Source organism: Lagopus muta, chromosome 5, assembly GCF_023343835.1.
Source record: "Lagopus muta isolate bLagMut1 chromosome 5, bLagMut1 primary, whole genome shotgun sequence".
Taxonomy (NCBI): domain Eukaryota; kingdom Metazoa; phylum Chordata; class Aves; order Galliformes; family Phasianidae; genus Lagopus; species Lagopus muta.
The window spans coordinates 64,618,209-64,631,471 of NC_064437.1; the positions used below are offsets into that span (position 1 = coordinate 64,618,209).

At 40.4% G+C, this 13,263-nt stretch overlaps 2 protein-coding genes across 17 annotated transcripts in view; one reads left to right on the forward strand and one right to left on the reverse strand.

Annotated features, from left to right (window-relative positions):
- MGMT (O-6-methylguanine-DNA methyltransferase) overlaps nucleotides 1-10,623 on the forward strand; it is a 176,796-nt gene extending 166,173 nt beyond the window's left edge. The window contains exons 9-11 of the transcript XR_007376883.1: nucleotides 1,220-1,911; nucleotides 4,783-4,887; nucleotides 5,660-10,623. The gene's annotated coding sequence lies outside the window, so the exon portion shown is untranslated. The remainder of the gene's footprint in view (nucleotides 1-1,219; nucleotides 1,912-4,782; nucleotides 4,888-5,659) is intronic.
- Nucleotides 2,678-13,263, reverse strand: part of EBF3 (EBF transcription factor 3) — a 112,612-nt gene continuing 102,026 nt past the window's right edge. For 2 of the 16 annotated variants that reach the window (XM_048943986.1, XM_048943984.1), the window contains exons 13-16: nucleotides 12,743-12,920; nucleotides 11,377-11,562; nucleotides 10,763-10,960; nucleotides 2,678-4,631 (exon numbers count right to left, since the gene is read on the reverse strand). In XM_048943986.1, coding sequence (XP_048799943.1) covers nucleotides 4,384-4,631; nucleotides 10,763-10,960; nucleotides 11,377-11,562; nucleotides 12,743-12,920 — 810 coding nt within the window. In that variant the 3' untranslated portion in view covers nucleotides 2,678-4,383. Of the gene's footprint in view, nucleotides 4,939-10,762; nucleotides 10,961-11,376; nucleotides 11,566-12,742; nucleotides 12,921-13,263 lie in introns of all 16 variants that reach the window. The other 14 variants (XM_048943988.1, XM_048943987.1, XM_048943985.1 and 11 more) reach the window with 8 other exon arrangements.

Sequence of the window (13,263 nt, forward strand, 5' to 3'; positions counted from 1 at the left end):
ACAGGGAATTGTCTCAAAGAGTATAAAGAATCTAAACTCTTTTGTGCTATTTATTCATGGCATTAATTGTGTGGTCCGGCGCGCGGTGTCGGTTGGCAGATGCTCTGTTATCAGGCCCTGCGATCTGCACAAGGAGGGGAAAAAAAGCACAAGGGCTCACATTCAAAAATCGTTCTTTGGCATATTGACACTTCAGTTATCAACAGCCCTTATTATCTGCTTAGCAGTAGATCGCAGCTTGCTGGTGACATAATAAGCTACAAATCACTGATGGGGCCTTTCTGCATTCTCCTAATTGTATGTATTCTCTAGAAAAAAATTATCATTGGGCCTCTTGTCTTGATGAGAAATTGACATTTTCTGGCTGATTCTGCGCAAGCACTATGCGGGGGAGATAAGACTTATAGTTGTTTTAAAGGAGCGCAGCCATTCTTTCAGGGGCCTCTTTATTGCTCTAGTTGACCCACTTGATGAGTATGGATTTCATGAGGTCTTTTTCAGCATTTGAACTATAAAAGGTTCAGAATGACACCACCCCTTATAGACAAAAGATAACCTTGCCCTTTGAATATATTGATTCTTTATTAACTAGGCTGTTTAATGCAATGAAATGAGGCATTAGATTGAAGCCTATTTCAAGTGCTTTGAATAATCTTTAAAAGCTTGAAAGACTTTAAAAAGCTGCTCTGCAATAATTGGCATATACTTTTAGAGACTCTATTCCTTCATTTCGATTAAGGAAATTTTATCATCTTCTTTGCATTTCTAAACTTGGTGTGAGCTGACACAACATATTTTCCTGGCAGGGCGATTGCCAAGCTATGGATATAGATGTGTCACGGGTGCTGGATCGCTCCAGGACCTGTCGTTCTCAACACAGAACGTGTGTTTTATTTTCTTTTGTATTTTCTTTGTGTTGAACGTTAGACCAACCATTTAGGCACTCGCTATTCAAACCTTTGAAACAAACCTAAAAGGAGCAGTGCCAGTAGGCATCATGCAGACTTTCATCCCCATAAAAAGTCTTATTTTTAGTGGCGCGTGTCTGATTGTGCCAGTGGATAGACATGATACGCAGGTACATACACGGAGTGAAATGGCTGTCAATGCAAAATAATAGTCATAATCAAAAGTGCTCTCTATTTTTAACATCACATATAAAAACGATGGAAATATAGGAGGAAACACAGTTAAATATCCTGGGTTTGCTTCTTTCTAGAATGTAGCTACAGCGTGCTGCAGCTCCTCATCGCACTCATCACTGAACTACAGAAGCACAGGGCACCGAAGGCACTCTACCTGTCAGATGGCGGAATACACACCTGCTCCTGTACGTATTTTTTCTTCCAAGCTTGGTTATCTCAGCACCTTCTTGACGTTTCCAGCAGTGCCTGGTAATGCTGGAGCAGAAGTGGCCTGCTAAACTGCCTCCTTTACCAAGACACGTGTTCAGCTTCAGGTCGGTGCCAGAGCTGCCTCCCATGCACACACCCTGCACCCAGGAGGTTTGACTCGTGCCCACCTCTGCACACTCACGCTCAGGTACATGATATGCACACTACACATGCTGGAGTCCAAGGGACAACATACTTCGGTGTTCGGTGTTATAATTATCAAAAAACATTTGCTTTCTTATCAGCAATGAGAAAACAAGCAGGTTGACCTTCGGTGCGAAAGCACTGCATGGAAAATTTGGGTTATGCTGCTTTTAAAATAACTTTTCCTGTTGACAGAATCTCACAATGCCATCTGAAAATGGAACAGAAAGAAGCAGCTCTGCCGTTACCTTTACATACAGGCTGTCTGGGACGCATCACCATGGCGGAGCAGCAGGCTGCTGCCTTCCTTCCCAGGATCCTGGCTTTTTCCCAGGGAAAACCTATTTCGTGGCTTATGGTTTTTAATTGAGACGTGAGTACAAGCGCTGGCGGTTAGAAACAAGAGCCCTGGTGCTGCATTCTTTTGTTTCGTGTGTTGTCCGTTGTTTTTTTTTAATAATCAAACCAGATAAACTTACTAAAAAATGAAATTCACAGACAAGAAATACTTTAATTAAATATTGTGTAAAATGAACATTTTTTTTTTTTTTATACAGTTAAATATATGAAAAAATGTACAGATAAAACAATCTTATTGTAGGGTCTTTAACAGTAAAATCTACCATTTAGTGAAGCTTTCCGTTCGGAGACGATGAAGCGATGGCTGCTCTAAGTAATCTAAAACACAAACAGGTTGCAGTTATGAAGAAAGTTGCAAATGTTTTTAACATGTACACGTGACCTCTTCGTTAGCTCAGAACATCATTAGACAAAATATAACTGAGGCAATTCAGTTCCAAAGTGACTTCTCAGGCTTTTCCACTTAGCTAAGCCTTATTGGTTATCACCAAAGAAACGCGCGGGGCATTTCTTGGCTGTGACACACTGTATCATTCTTTTAAACCCTTTAATAAACACTTTACTAAAATGTGCATTTTTTTGCCCAGAAAGGAGAAAAAGAAAAAGGAAAAAAAAAAGAAAAAAAAGAAAAAAAAGAAAAAAAGAGATCCCTCCTTTTTGGTTCAAACCTTAATTCTGCTGCAGTTTGCAAAACGTTTTGCAGTGCTGCATTTGCAAACCATTTAGTGCAAAGTAAAAGAAAACCAGAAACATTTCTCACTATGGATTTGGCACTAACAGCCACAAAACACGATGGAGGTCATTCCAGTTTAAAAAGTACAGTCATCTGTGGGTCTATTACAAAAAGTTCCATAAAAAAAGCGAGAAACCAAAATAAGCAAACCCCAGGCGTTTAAAAATCACGTGTGATCCTGATCTCGAGTGAAACTTTTCTCTGTTTTAAACAGTGCAGGGTTCGGGAGGATGCAGAGTGCAGCAGAAAATAGACACATAAAGGAGTGATAGAGTTGTACACCGGGTTTGTGCTTTTCTTTTACACCAGAAATCACCCAAATGAAGTAGCGGTTAACAATTGTGGTGTAAGCCTGTGATAAAACAGCACAAAAGTTCTTCAAAGAAGTTCACTTTTAAGGCATCGGAGAAGTTAATGTGGCAAACGTTTTAATTAAAACATCAGAAGTGAATTTATTTTAAACTTTTAGGCCTCTGACTTTTCCCAGTAAACACAGTTCAGCTACGTGGCAAAGTCATGGGTGGCAGCTAACAACGATTTGTTACAGCCTTTGAGATAAAACAAAATGGAGCAAACAAAAAACAAGAATAATAAAATAAATGAAAGGAAAGGAAAGAAAAGGAAAATAAAGGGAATAAAAATAAAAAAATAAAATAAAAAAGAAAGAAAAGAAAAAAGGGGGGAAAAAAAAGCAACCACAAAACAGATTCCTCTTTTTTGTGGCTGTATCACATGCACATATTCTACTAGTATTCATTACAGCCATGTGGCACAAATGGGATTTGACTATACAACAAACAACTTCTTTTTCAAAATTATTTGTTCTGATAACTTAAAAATCATATAAAAATAAACGATGAATTTGACTTTTCCTCAAAAATAATAAAAAAAGGGAAAAAAAAAAAAAGAAAAAAAAGACAGGAAGGAACGAAAAGGATGGAAAGTCGAAATAATAGCAACTTCACCAAGTACAAATGAAATGCACGGACGCTGATTTACTTCAAAGAAAAACATGAAGGCAACTGCTGTTGGCTGAATGCTGTTCTCAGCATCACCATACCAGGCCATGACAAAAACCAATACATACAAGAAAACAAAATGATGAAAAGCAATATACAAAATTTCAAAGATAAATACAATATTTATAGTTGATATGTTACAAAATAAATTCCCTTAGTGACTGCAAGTGTTTATGTGAAAGAAGGTGTTGCGATGGGTAAGACTATTTTATTCCTTACAGGCTTCATAAGGAATAAAATTTGCTTTTCTAGATATTTAAGTGGATCTGAAAAAAATTCAAGACAAGTGTATAAATATTTAGCTACAACTTTGGCAAAATCACAAAAGTCTACAATTTTATAACCACATACAAAACACATTAGGGAAGAAGGATCTAGAAGTCAAAAGGACAATTTTCTGGTACAAGAAACATAGACTTCACAGTAGCCTAAGAATGCAATAGTATACAGTGCTAGCAAAAGTTGAAAAAATGTTGCAGATCACACTTGCTTAACAGGAAGCTCTAGCAGTGGAAGTATAGGTTTTTACCAACAGACAGTAGCAATTTTTTCTCTGTCAGTGTGCTTGTTGAAGGCAAGAGAATTCAATATCAAAGTTACAATTTCTAACTACAATAAGTTACAAAGTTCCATTTCATTAAGATGAAGTTAAGCAATGGTAAACCCTCCCGCGCCCACCCCCGCCCCGGTGTTTGTTCCGACCATATATTCATCCTTCTTCCAGTTTGATGGCTCATGACCTCCTTGGCCCCCTTTGTTCCACCACAAAAAAATATTTCACATTATAGAGATACACAACCATTGTGAATCTAGTTATGAGTACAGAAAAATGTTCGGAGGCATTTTTCATCAGTGTTTCATGATAATCAAAATGGTGCATCCACAAAGTTTCTCCCAACACATAGCAAGTACTAGACATAGCCAAGACGTAATCAGAAACTTTATACAAAATAGGCGTCGCTTTTTCCTTATTCTTCAGGACTGAGAAATGTGAAAATATGAGAAAAAATTCAGTCAATAAAATGGAATTGTTCATGAAGAAGTAGGTTGTTTGCATGTAGATTCTTAATAGTTTAAATAAAATCTTTAAACAAAGTCTTTTTTTTTTTTTTTTTTTTTTTTTTTTTTGTAGCATTTCGATTTGTTGCTGATTCTGTTTTGAAGACACTGTTTCCATCAGCATGTCTTAATATACTAAACGTGTCCCCTAAGCCCATCCTTGAAGCTTGGCGCTACGGTAGGTAAACAAAATGACTTTACATTGGCGGGACTACAAGCCCGGACATAGCTAAAAGAAAAAGAGAAAAACCGGCTGTTATTGCATGCTGTAGAACAAGGCACGTCTGGGTCGCGGCGGGCAGACATGGAGCATCACAGGGGGTGTCCCCATATACACGGCGCAGTGCGGCCCGTTGGCATCCAGCACTGCGTGGAGCGGAGGAACGCTGCACAAATGCTTTCCCGACACAGCGCCCTTGCACCGTTCCAGAGGAGATCCCAACGCTCTTTTGCTGGCGGAGCTCTGTTAGCAGCCAGCCCTGGGGCACAGCCTGGCCCAGCAAGCAGAGCCCCACAAACCTCCGCTTCCTCCCCAGAACCGGAGCCTGAGCAGAAAACCTCCATGCCAACGTTCTCCTAATTGCACTTGATCACAATAGCAGGGCCAAGCAAGTCAAGGACTCTCTAAGATCAAAGCCGAGTGCTGTACACCTGCTCTCAAATCCATACACCGACTGCTATAAAAAGGCACGAGATTAATATCCCTATCCCGCCATCTCGTTTTTTCCTCCAGTTTAACACTGAGATGCCAAAGCCTGCTGCTTTTTCTCCGGTTAACTCCTTGGTAGGAACATAATTTAGACTGTCTTTAATTGTAGCGTTGTTTAATTTTTGTCATAATGATATTTCTCATTAATTTATGTACAACAGATATTAATAAATTTGTTCTTGTAGCGATGTGAACTTCAATTTCTCAGTTCATTAATTTCAACAATATTAATTTATTTCAGATTCCCTGGTACAACTTTATGGTTTGGAAGACTTGTGTACACACGCATTCCCGACGTAGCAGAGTCCCCTACAACAACCAGGAGCTACAGTTATAATTTCAGTGCATGTTTCAAACCTGAAGCGGGACAGAAGTCACACAACTGGAAACAAAACAGCTCGTGAATGGTGATTTATTTACAGAGACTGCTTCCAGCAGGAGAACTCAGTCTGCATCCCACGCTTCCATTGGATATTCAACAAGGTAAGACAAGCACAGAGCTCTGAGACAATCCTTCACAGGTTGGGTTCCCTTTCACTTTTTGGCCTTCCCATCCCATTGGGGAATGGCTGTGCCATTCACCCCAGAGGATGGGAAGGGAAACCCCCCACCCTGGGCACTTGTGACCATGAGAGCGCATCCAAAGCCAACTGGAGATCTGTTCTATTACAATACAACCCCCAGCTACCCTGGAAAGCAGGATCAGCACAGGTCATCTCAAAATACATTGCGCTTCTGTATCCTGCATTCATGTTCAGCTGGTATCCATCACTTTGCTCCATGTCGGGGTGTTGGGGGGACGTGGGCTGTGCCAGCATGCTGAGTACAGTGTGAGTGAGCAGTGCTCATCTGCTCTGCTCTCTTTTCACATGAAAACTTTGCAGAAAAAAAAAAAGAATCTGGACTTTTCTTCCAGAAGTTGTGTGCAGAAATGCGCTAAGAGCACACAGATACCTGGCAATACTATCCTGTACTTTTTAATCACATGTTTATTGAAAGGCTCATAATTAGCTTCTGATTTAGAATCGTAGAGCCATAGAATGGCCTGTGTTGAAAAGGACCACAGTGATCATCTTGTTTCAACCCCCTGCTGTGTGCAGGTCACCAACCAGCAGCCCAGGCTGCCCAGAGCCACATCCAGCCTGGCCTTGAATGCCTGCAGGGATGGGGCATATTTGTGAAAATATAGGTAGCTGCTGCATGCTTTTCATGAGAATAAGGGCTGAAATCTTTTGTTTAACCTATTCAGCTGTTTTTGTCAAATTCCATCTGTTGCACAATGGGGAGGTGATGCAAAATCATTGTTCTAGTCTTTTATTTCGCTATTTATTTTAGTTGTGACATTTGACAATCGTGAATTGCTGCTCTCTGGTTATTTCTGTGCAAATTGATAGCAAATGCCTCCCTAAAGAAAAACAGGGTGGCTAGTGTTTAAATAACAATAGTTTCAACTGGGGGGAGACCAGAAAATTAAGCAGGATGCAGTTTTAAAAGAATGTAGAGAACCTTTTGCTCTGCATTACAGTCATAAGGTTTATCCAGAGTGCGATTTCAAAGTCAATTACAAGAAAATTACAGTTGAAAACTGAATTCTGAACACACTTCCAACTTTACAGCAAGGTAGTACTTTTGTGCAAAAAAATATATTTTATACCTTATACATCCGTTGTTTTGAACAGGAAAAAGCTCTCTGCCCTGAGGAACCCATATTCTAGCATCCTGCTCTTAAGAAACATGGAAGTGCTTAACTTTCTGATCATAGGCTCTCTAATGGAAGTCATACAAAGTTAACGAGGTTGTGTTTTTTTTTGGATAGGGCCCAAAGGCTCCATTCTGCAGGCTTACAGGAGCGAGTCGTACTTGCAGTGCATCTCTCTCTGCAAGCTGCAGTTTCCAAGTTCTGACCCTAATTGCATTATCAATTGGCAAAGGATGCATGTATTCACAACACAGCACAAGGAGGAATGGATCATGAATGTAGCAAGGAAGGAGACTACACCTTAGCACTGATTTCACTGGTTTGTCTTCTTTTTATGCTTGTGAATTTTTCCTACCCTCTTTCTTTAATCTCATTAGGAAAATATTGAGTCCCTATGTTGGTTACAGACCTCTCTATGGTCAGTCCTTGGCAGTCATCTCAGAAGAACCAAGAGCAGAATCTTTTTTGCACAGACAAATCCCACAGGGGTGTACTTAGCAAGAACTGCTGCAGTAAACACCCCAAAGCTCCATAAAAGCACTGCCCTTGTCTGTTGCATATAGGAATTTGCCATGTTCTCATCTGACTATCTGTTCACAGTGATAACAAACTTTGATGTGAAAAACGGGGAGTTGTATGGCCTGACTGTGTCAGCATGCTGATGCCTTGCCATAGCCAACCACCTCCCATAGCGCTGGCTGAAAAACAGCTGATTAGTTCAGAATTATATAGGCAGAAAATGACAAGCAACGATAGAGAGGACATCCTGCTCCAGGTTAAAAGAGCACGTCATCCTCTGCTACCCAGATCCATCAGCTGCAGCGTTCACCTTAAAAACAATCACTGGTGACCATGAATTTTTTGCTTCTGTCTCAGTTTGACCCAGTGTCCACGGCCATTGCTAATGGTGCTTTCAGCTGTGCAGAGAGGCTCTGTTGATTGAGGACCACTGCGGTCCCGATGGTCTTCAATATTCTGTGTTGTATTTTAACATACAAAATGTGGTCTGACGTGCTGATCAGAAAACTCTCGAGCCTCTTGTACAGTGCTCACATGAGTAATTAACCTTTAGGAAGGGCTCTGTGTCAAACACTACCTAAGAAAATAGGAAGCAGAAATGCCCTGCTCTGCCAGCAGCTCAGACTGGGCAGCTCTGGTTGGATAAAAATGCTGATGCCCCTTGGCACGGTGATGAAGGCACTCACATGGATGTGTCAGGTGCAGTTTGATTTTCTCCCACACAACCCAAACCCACAGATTTTACCCCAACTGCCCTGTCCCAACTTTCCTCTGGGGGTGAAGTGCCACCTTGCATAAATAATCTGAGTTTTTGCCACTGCCTGGAAGTTGGTGCTGTAATTACCAGACCAGAAGGACTTTCCTGATATTTCTCTGTGTCATTTTGTTCAACGCAAGATTTGGTTTTGCTGTCTCAGCAGGGTGAGGACAGCATGATTTTTTTTTTCTCCAGATCAACACCTCAACCATTTTCAGTTTGGCTGCTGAACAAAAAATAAGAGGTTTCTGCACGGCCTCTTGTTCAGTGCTCAGAAAGAGAGTAATTAAACTTTAAAAAGGGCTCTGTGTCCAACGATAACTAAGAAAATAGGAAGTGGAAGCCCCCTGCTCTGCCATCAGCTCAGGCTGAACCTTCTAAGTGCCCTCATGTTTTAGAAGCTTCACATGCTGAGTACTGCAGGGACAGCTCTGTAACGCAACAGTTCAGGTCTCTGGGGTATGTAACAAAAAATCCTTAGAGCTTTAGCAGCACCTGCAGGAGGGAATTCACTGTGGGCAATGCCAGGTCTGCCGCTTGGGTCACAGCACCCTGAGCACGGGGACAGCTGGGCCTTCAGCTCAACTAAGTCAGCACTGGTGCACTCCAAATGGGCTGCCAGGATTTTACACAAAGGGCATTTTTCAGCTGAGGGTGACAGTGGATGATTACTGGGAGGGCTGGAGGTGCTGGAGGAGATTAGGGCTCGGTGTCTGTTGGGAATTGGGCATTCTGCTCACACTCTTCTGACAACCCCACTCTGCAGTTACCTAGATCTTACAAGCACCTGAAACCTTGGATAGCAAGTGGGAAGCTCTTTACTCGCCTACTGAAATGGCAACTATTTAATTTTTATATTCATATATTCTTCTAATTTTTAAGCTTTATATTTTTGTATGGAAGAAAGTAGGATTATTTTTACAAATGGATCATCTTCTCTAAGAATACTGCTTATGCTTGGTCTGGTTTTCTATATACTGCAGCATAGTAAAGCTTCAACTGCAAAGACTTATGCAGTGGCGTAAATTGTTAATCTTATTACCCTTTTCTTTAACATCCACCCTATAATAATATTTGTGCAGCTGGATCCTCAGTCCTTCATTGACCTGAGTGCATAATAAGCTCTCAGATGCTATCTTCTCTGGACCAAGAAGTTACTAACAAGCTATGATACAGGGACATTCATTCTGAGACACTGGTCTGGAATGGTAGGACTGTTGGTGGGCAGTCAGTTCTGTAGGATGAGGTTTCCTGGAAGTGCCCTGAGGTAGATATCACAGAACACAGGTATCCAAAATCAGCAGGCAGCCTGGCAAATTGCAGTGTATGTCTTCACCTGTTTGGCAGTGAGTGCTTATCTTGTTATGGGTATTGTGACAACGCTATGAATAAATAAGAGTTACCTATCTTAGCTAAGAAAGTCAAGAAGAGTCGCAGCCCCCAGGTGACACTGTCTGCAGCACTTTCTGATTTCCTGAATTTCACTGAATTGCAGTGCTGCCATGTGGGATAGGTTCTTTGTTTGGAGAACACAGGCAAGCAAACCTTTTCCATGATTGTAATGAATGGGACAGGGCTACCTTCTCAACTATAAAATATGCCACAAAAGGGAACGCGTCTTTGCTCCTATTTCTGTTCTTCCACAAAACATACACTTCATCATAGTTCCTCCTGCCCCACTACCAGCAGGTGACCAATTTTCAAATTATTCATTGTGCTACACCACACAAATTTTATGCAGATTAGAAAAGAAAAGAGAGAGAGAAGAAATAGTTTGCAATTGCCTAATTCAGTTAAAATACTGGATATTCACTTATGGAAGTAACAAATGTAACACTAGTGAGTGAATTATGGCCCAGAGAGCATGCAAATCCACTGCACAAGTGGCTAGATGGTGCAAGGGAAGCTTTGCTCAATGAGTAAGAGCTTGATTTCTCCTAATTTGGAGCATTTGACAATACCTGTTGCATCTCATGTAAAGTGAGGAAATTGCATCACGTTACGCTGGAATGTTGCTGTCTTCAAACGTCCGTATGACTGTATTCAGAGATGTATAAGGAAATGCAAGGAGTAGACAAAACCTCCAGGAAGCATCAGGGGATACGTTCTTACTTTAATATTCAATGTACGAAATCTTGAGGGAAAATGTCACGACAACTGGAGTTTTCTGAATGGTAAGTATGAAAACTGGCCTCAGATCTGCTTAAAATCTTAGCATGTCATATGCGCTGTTCTACTTCTTCTACATCACCATGAGAGCACCAGAAACCAAAAAATACAGTAAGGTACCTTTCTCCAACACAAACCATCAGTAGTTTTAGTGTATGTACCAAAAAGCAATACAAAGAAAATTGAGAGATCCGGCTCACCTTGAAGTCCATTTCCATTTGCACTGGTGCAAGATGGTGGAGGAGAGGCTTGGGGCCTGACAACAGGAGCAAAGGCGCTCTTTTGTTTCACTGCAGAGATGACATTGGCAGGTGAGAATGAGAAAATGCCGTGTGTACTGCTACAGTTTGAAGGGAGGGTGACCGAAGAGGCTGCCATGGTAGGGCTTGACGGCACTACTGCAATAAAGCAAAAATAATCAGGACTCAGATTGAGGTTTTCACGGCAAACACGGAAAAAGAGAGTGATAGGGCCTTGCCTTTATAATATATATATATAATATATATAAATATATATTAAAAAAAAAAGAAATGAAATGCCTTGGCTTGGCCACTCTCTGGATAACAGGCAAACTCTTTTGTGTTGGACTTTTGTTACAAATTGTGCAGTCCAATTTTTTTATTTTTTTCTATCTGAGATTGTATTATGGCACAAACAGATCAATTTATTAAATTCATTTTTACGTCCAGCCTCCAGAGTCACCCCTCCTTTTATCCAGTAGCTCACGATATAGAAAATCAAAACAATGCAAGTATTTGATTTTGTAGTAAATATGAATCTATATGATGATGTGTTACCAAAAATAGACACTTACTGCCATAAGGAGAGTTAGCTGAGGAGCCATTAAGAAATCCAGGGGAACCTGGTACACCTAGATTGGGCATGCCGGCATTGCCATATCCATTCATGCTATTGCTGACTGTGTTGTAATTGGACTGCTGAGGAGTACTGCTCGGAACATATCCTCGCGGGGAAACACTGCTTGTGTTGCGACTGTAACCTACTGTGTTAGAAACCCCCCCACCCCAAAAAAATAATGTTATTTTATAATATAAACTTAGGGCTGGGGGGTTTCCTCATGCATCATATATTACACAGTTTTAATTGATTGCACAGCTTTGCTTTGAGTTGTCTGTTACTGCCCTATCAACTCTTGCAGTTTGAGATAACCTTATCACGCCAACCCTACTTAAATCATCTGCGAGCACTCTATGTTGTCTCTCCTCTTAGCATAGACAGCCAACAAAAGCTCTCTTCGATCCAGCTGTGTCAGTTTGCTTCGCGTTTGTCTTTAGTAGCAATTATCAACAGGCTTGAGTCCTGGTTGGTACCAACACACTGCATGAACTTTCAGACCTTCAAATGCCAGAGCTGGCGAGAAAGACTTTATTGTTTGCAGTGAGTTACTTTAAAAGGCTGTTTTGGGGTCTTCGTTTTATGATTGGTATTTTTATACTAACAATAAGCTGGCACTTTCGTAAGGTGTAGTCATCAGTGAAAACTAATTCAAGATCAAGCGCAGAATTTTATAAGGCTTATTAGCTTGGAAATGCATTAAAAGACAATCTCTTATAAGAGGAAAGATAGCAGAATCAGGATTTTAAACAACATTTTTTTCTATCTGAGCAATCAATTTAATAATTATGTTGCAAGCAAAAAATACGGTTTTGAACATATCCAATAATCTGGTCTCACTCCTTTCATTAGTATCAAAATTAATTTTAAATGCAATATGCTACATGCGTTTTCAATTACGAAATGTAAATTAAATCAACTATTTCTTTTATTAGTAACATATATGTCACACATGCTTATAAACAAAATACTTTACAATCACAGACATCAAATTAGATTTATCTGTGCAAATACTCAGAAACAGGTGGAGATACCTAGACATAATTATTTTATAATAAACAAACACACTGTATATTTACTGTGAATAATAAAGAGCTTTCTAGGCTTTGCCAATTTCTTTTTCCACCAGAGATGCTTTACGATAACAGTAAACAGAAGAACAGGAAGAATTAGGTATTATGAGAAAGTTAAAGATGGCATTTCATCGCGCGCTCAGACATACAACAAGGAGAGAAAGAGGTAGAACACAGCGCTGACATTAGCCAATATTAATAGGCACTATCCAAACACAGCCAACAAGGATTAACTCTTGAAAGCCCACATACCTTGGTCGTTAGCTTGTGATGTTTCTGAAACATTGACTGCTAGCTGGCTGCTAAACGAGTTCACTCCCATCATGCCAGTATGAGCAGGAGTGTTGGCTAGAGTAGGAATCTGGTTGTGATTGCGTGGCACGCTGTATAATGCTTCAGCAATGTCAGCTGCTCGTTTCAGAATGATTTCCTATAAAGACACAGAATGATTAGTAGCAGCTAGGAAACATTTGTGCAAAAGCTCAAAGTTCTCATCATGGTAACATCCACAGAAGAGAGTCATGCAAAACGAAGGTAAGCCTGGGGATTTTGCTTGCCTCGAATTCACGTTTCTATACCGAACCACTATGCAATGTGACGCCAATGCAGTATGCTTAAAGAAATAAGGAAATGAATACAAAATTACAGTTAAGCATTGTAAGCCATGTGCAAATTGTAAACGTGTATTTTCTTCATCCAGCACGGTAGATGTATTTCCAGCAGTTCGCAAAAGGCAGTAGGTTTTATTCGGTCTGTTTAGCAGATTTATTTAG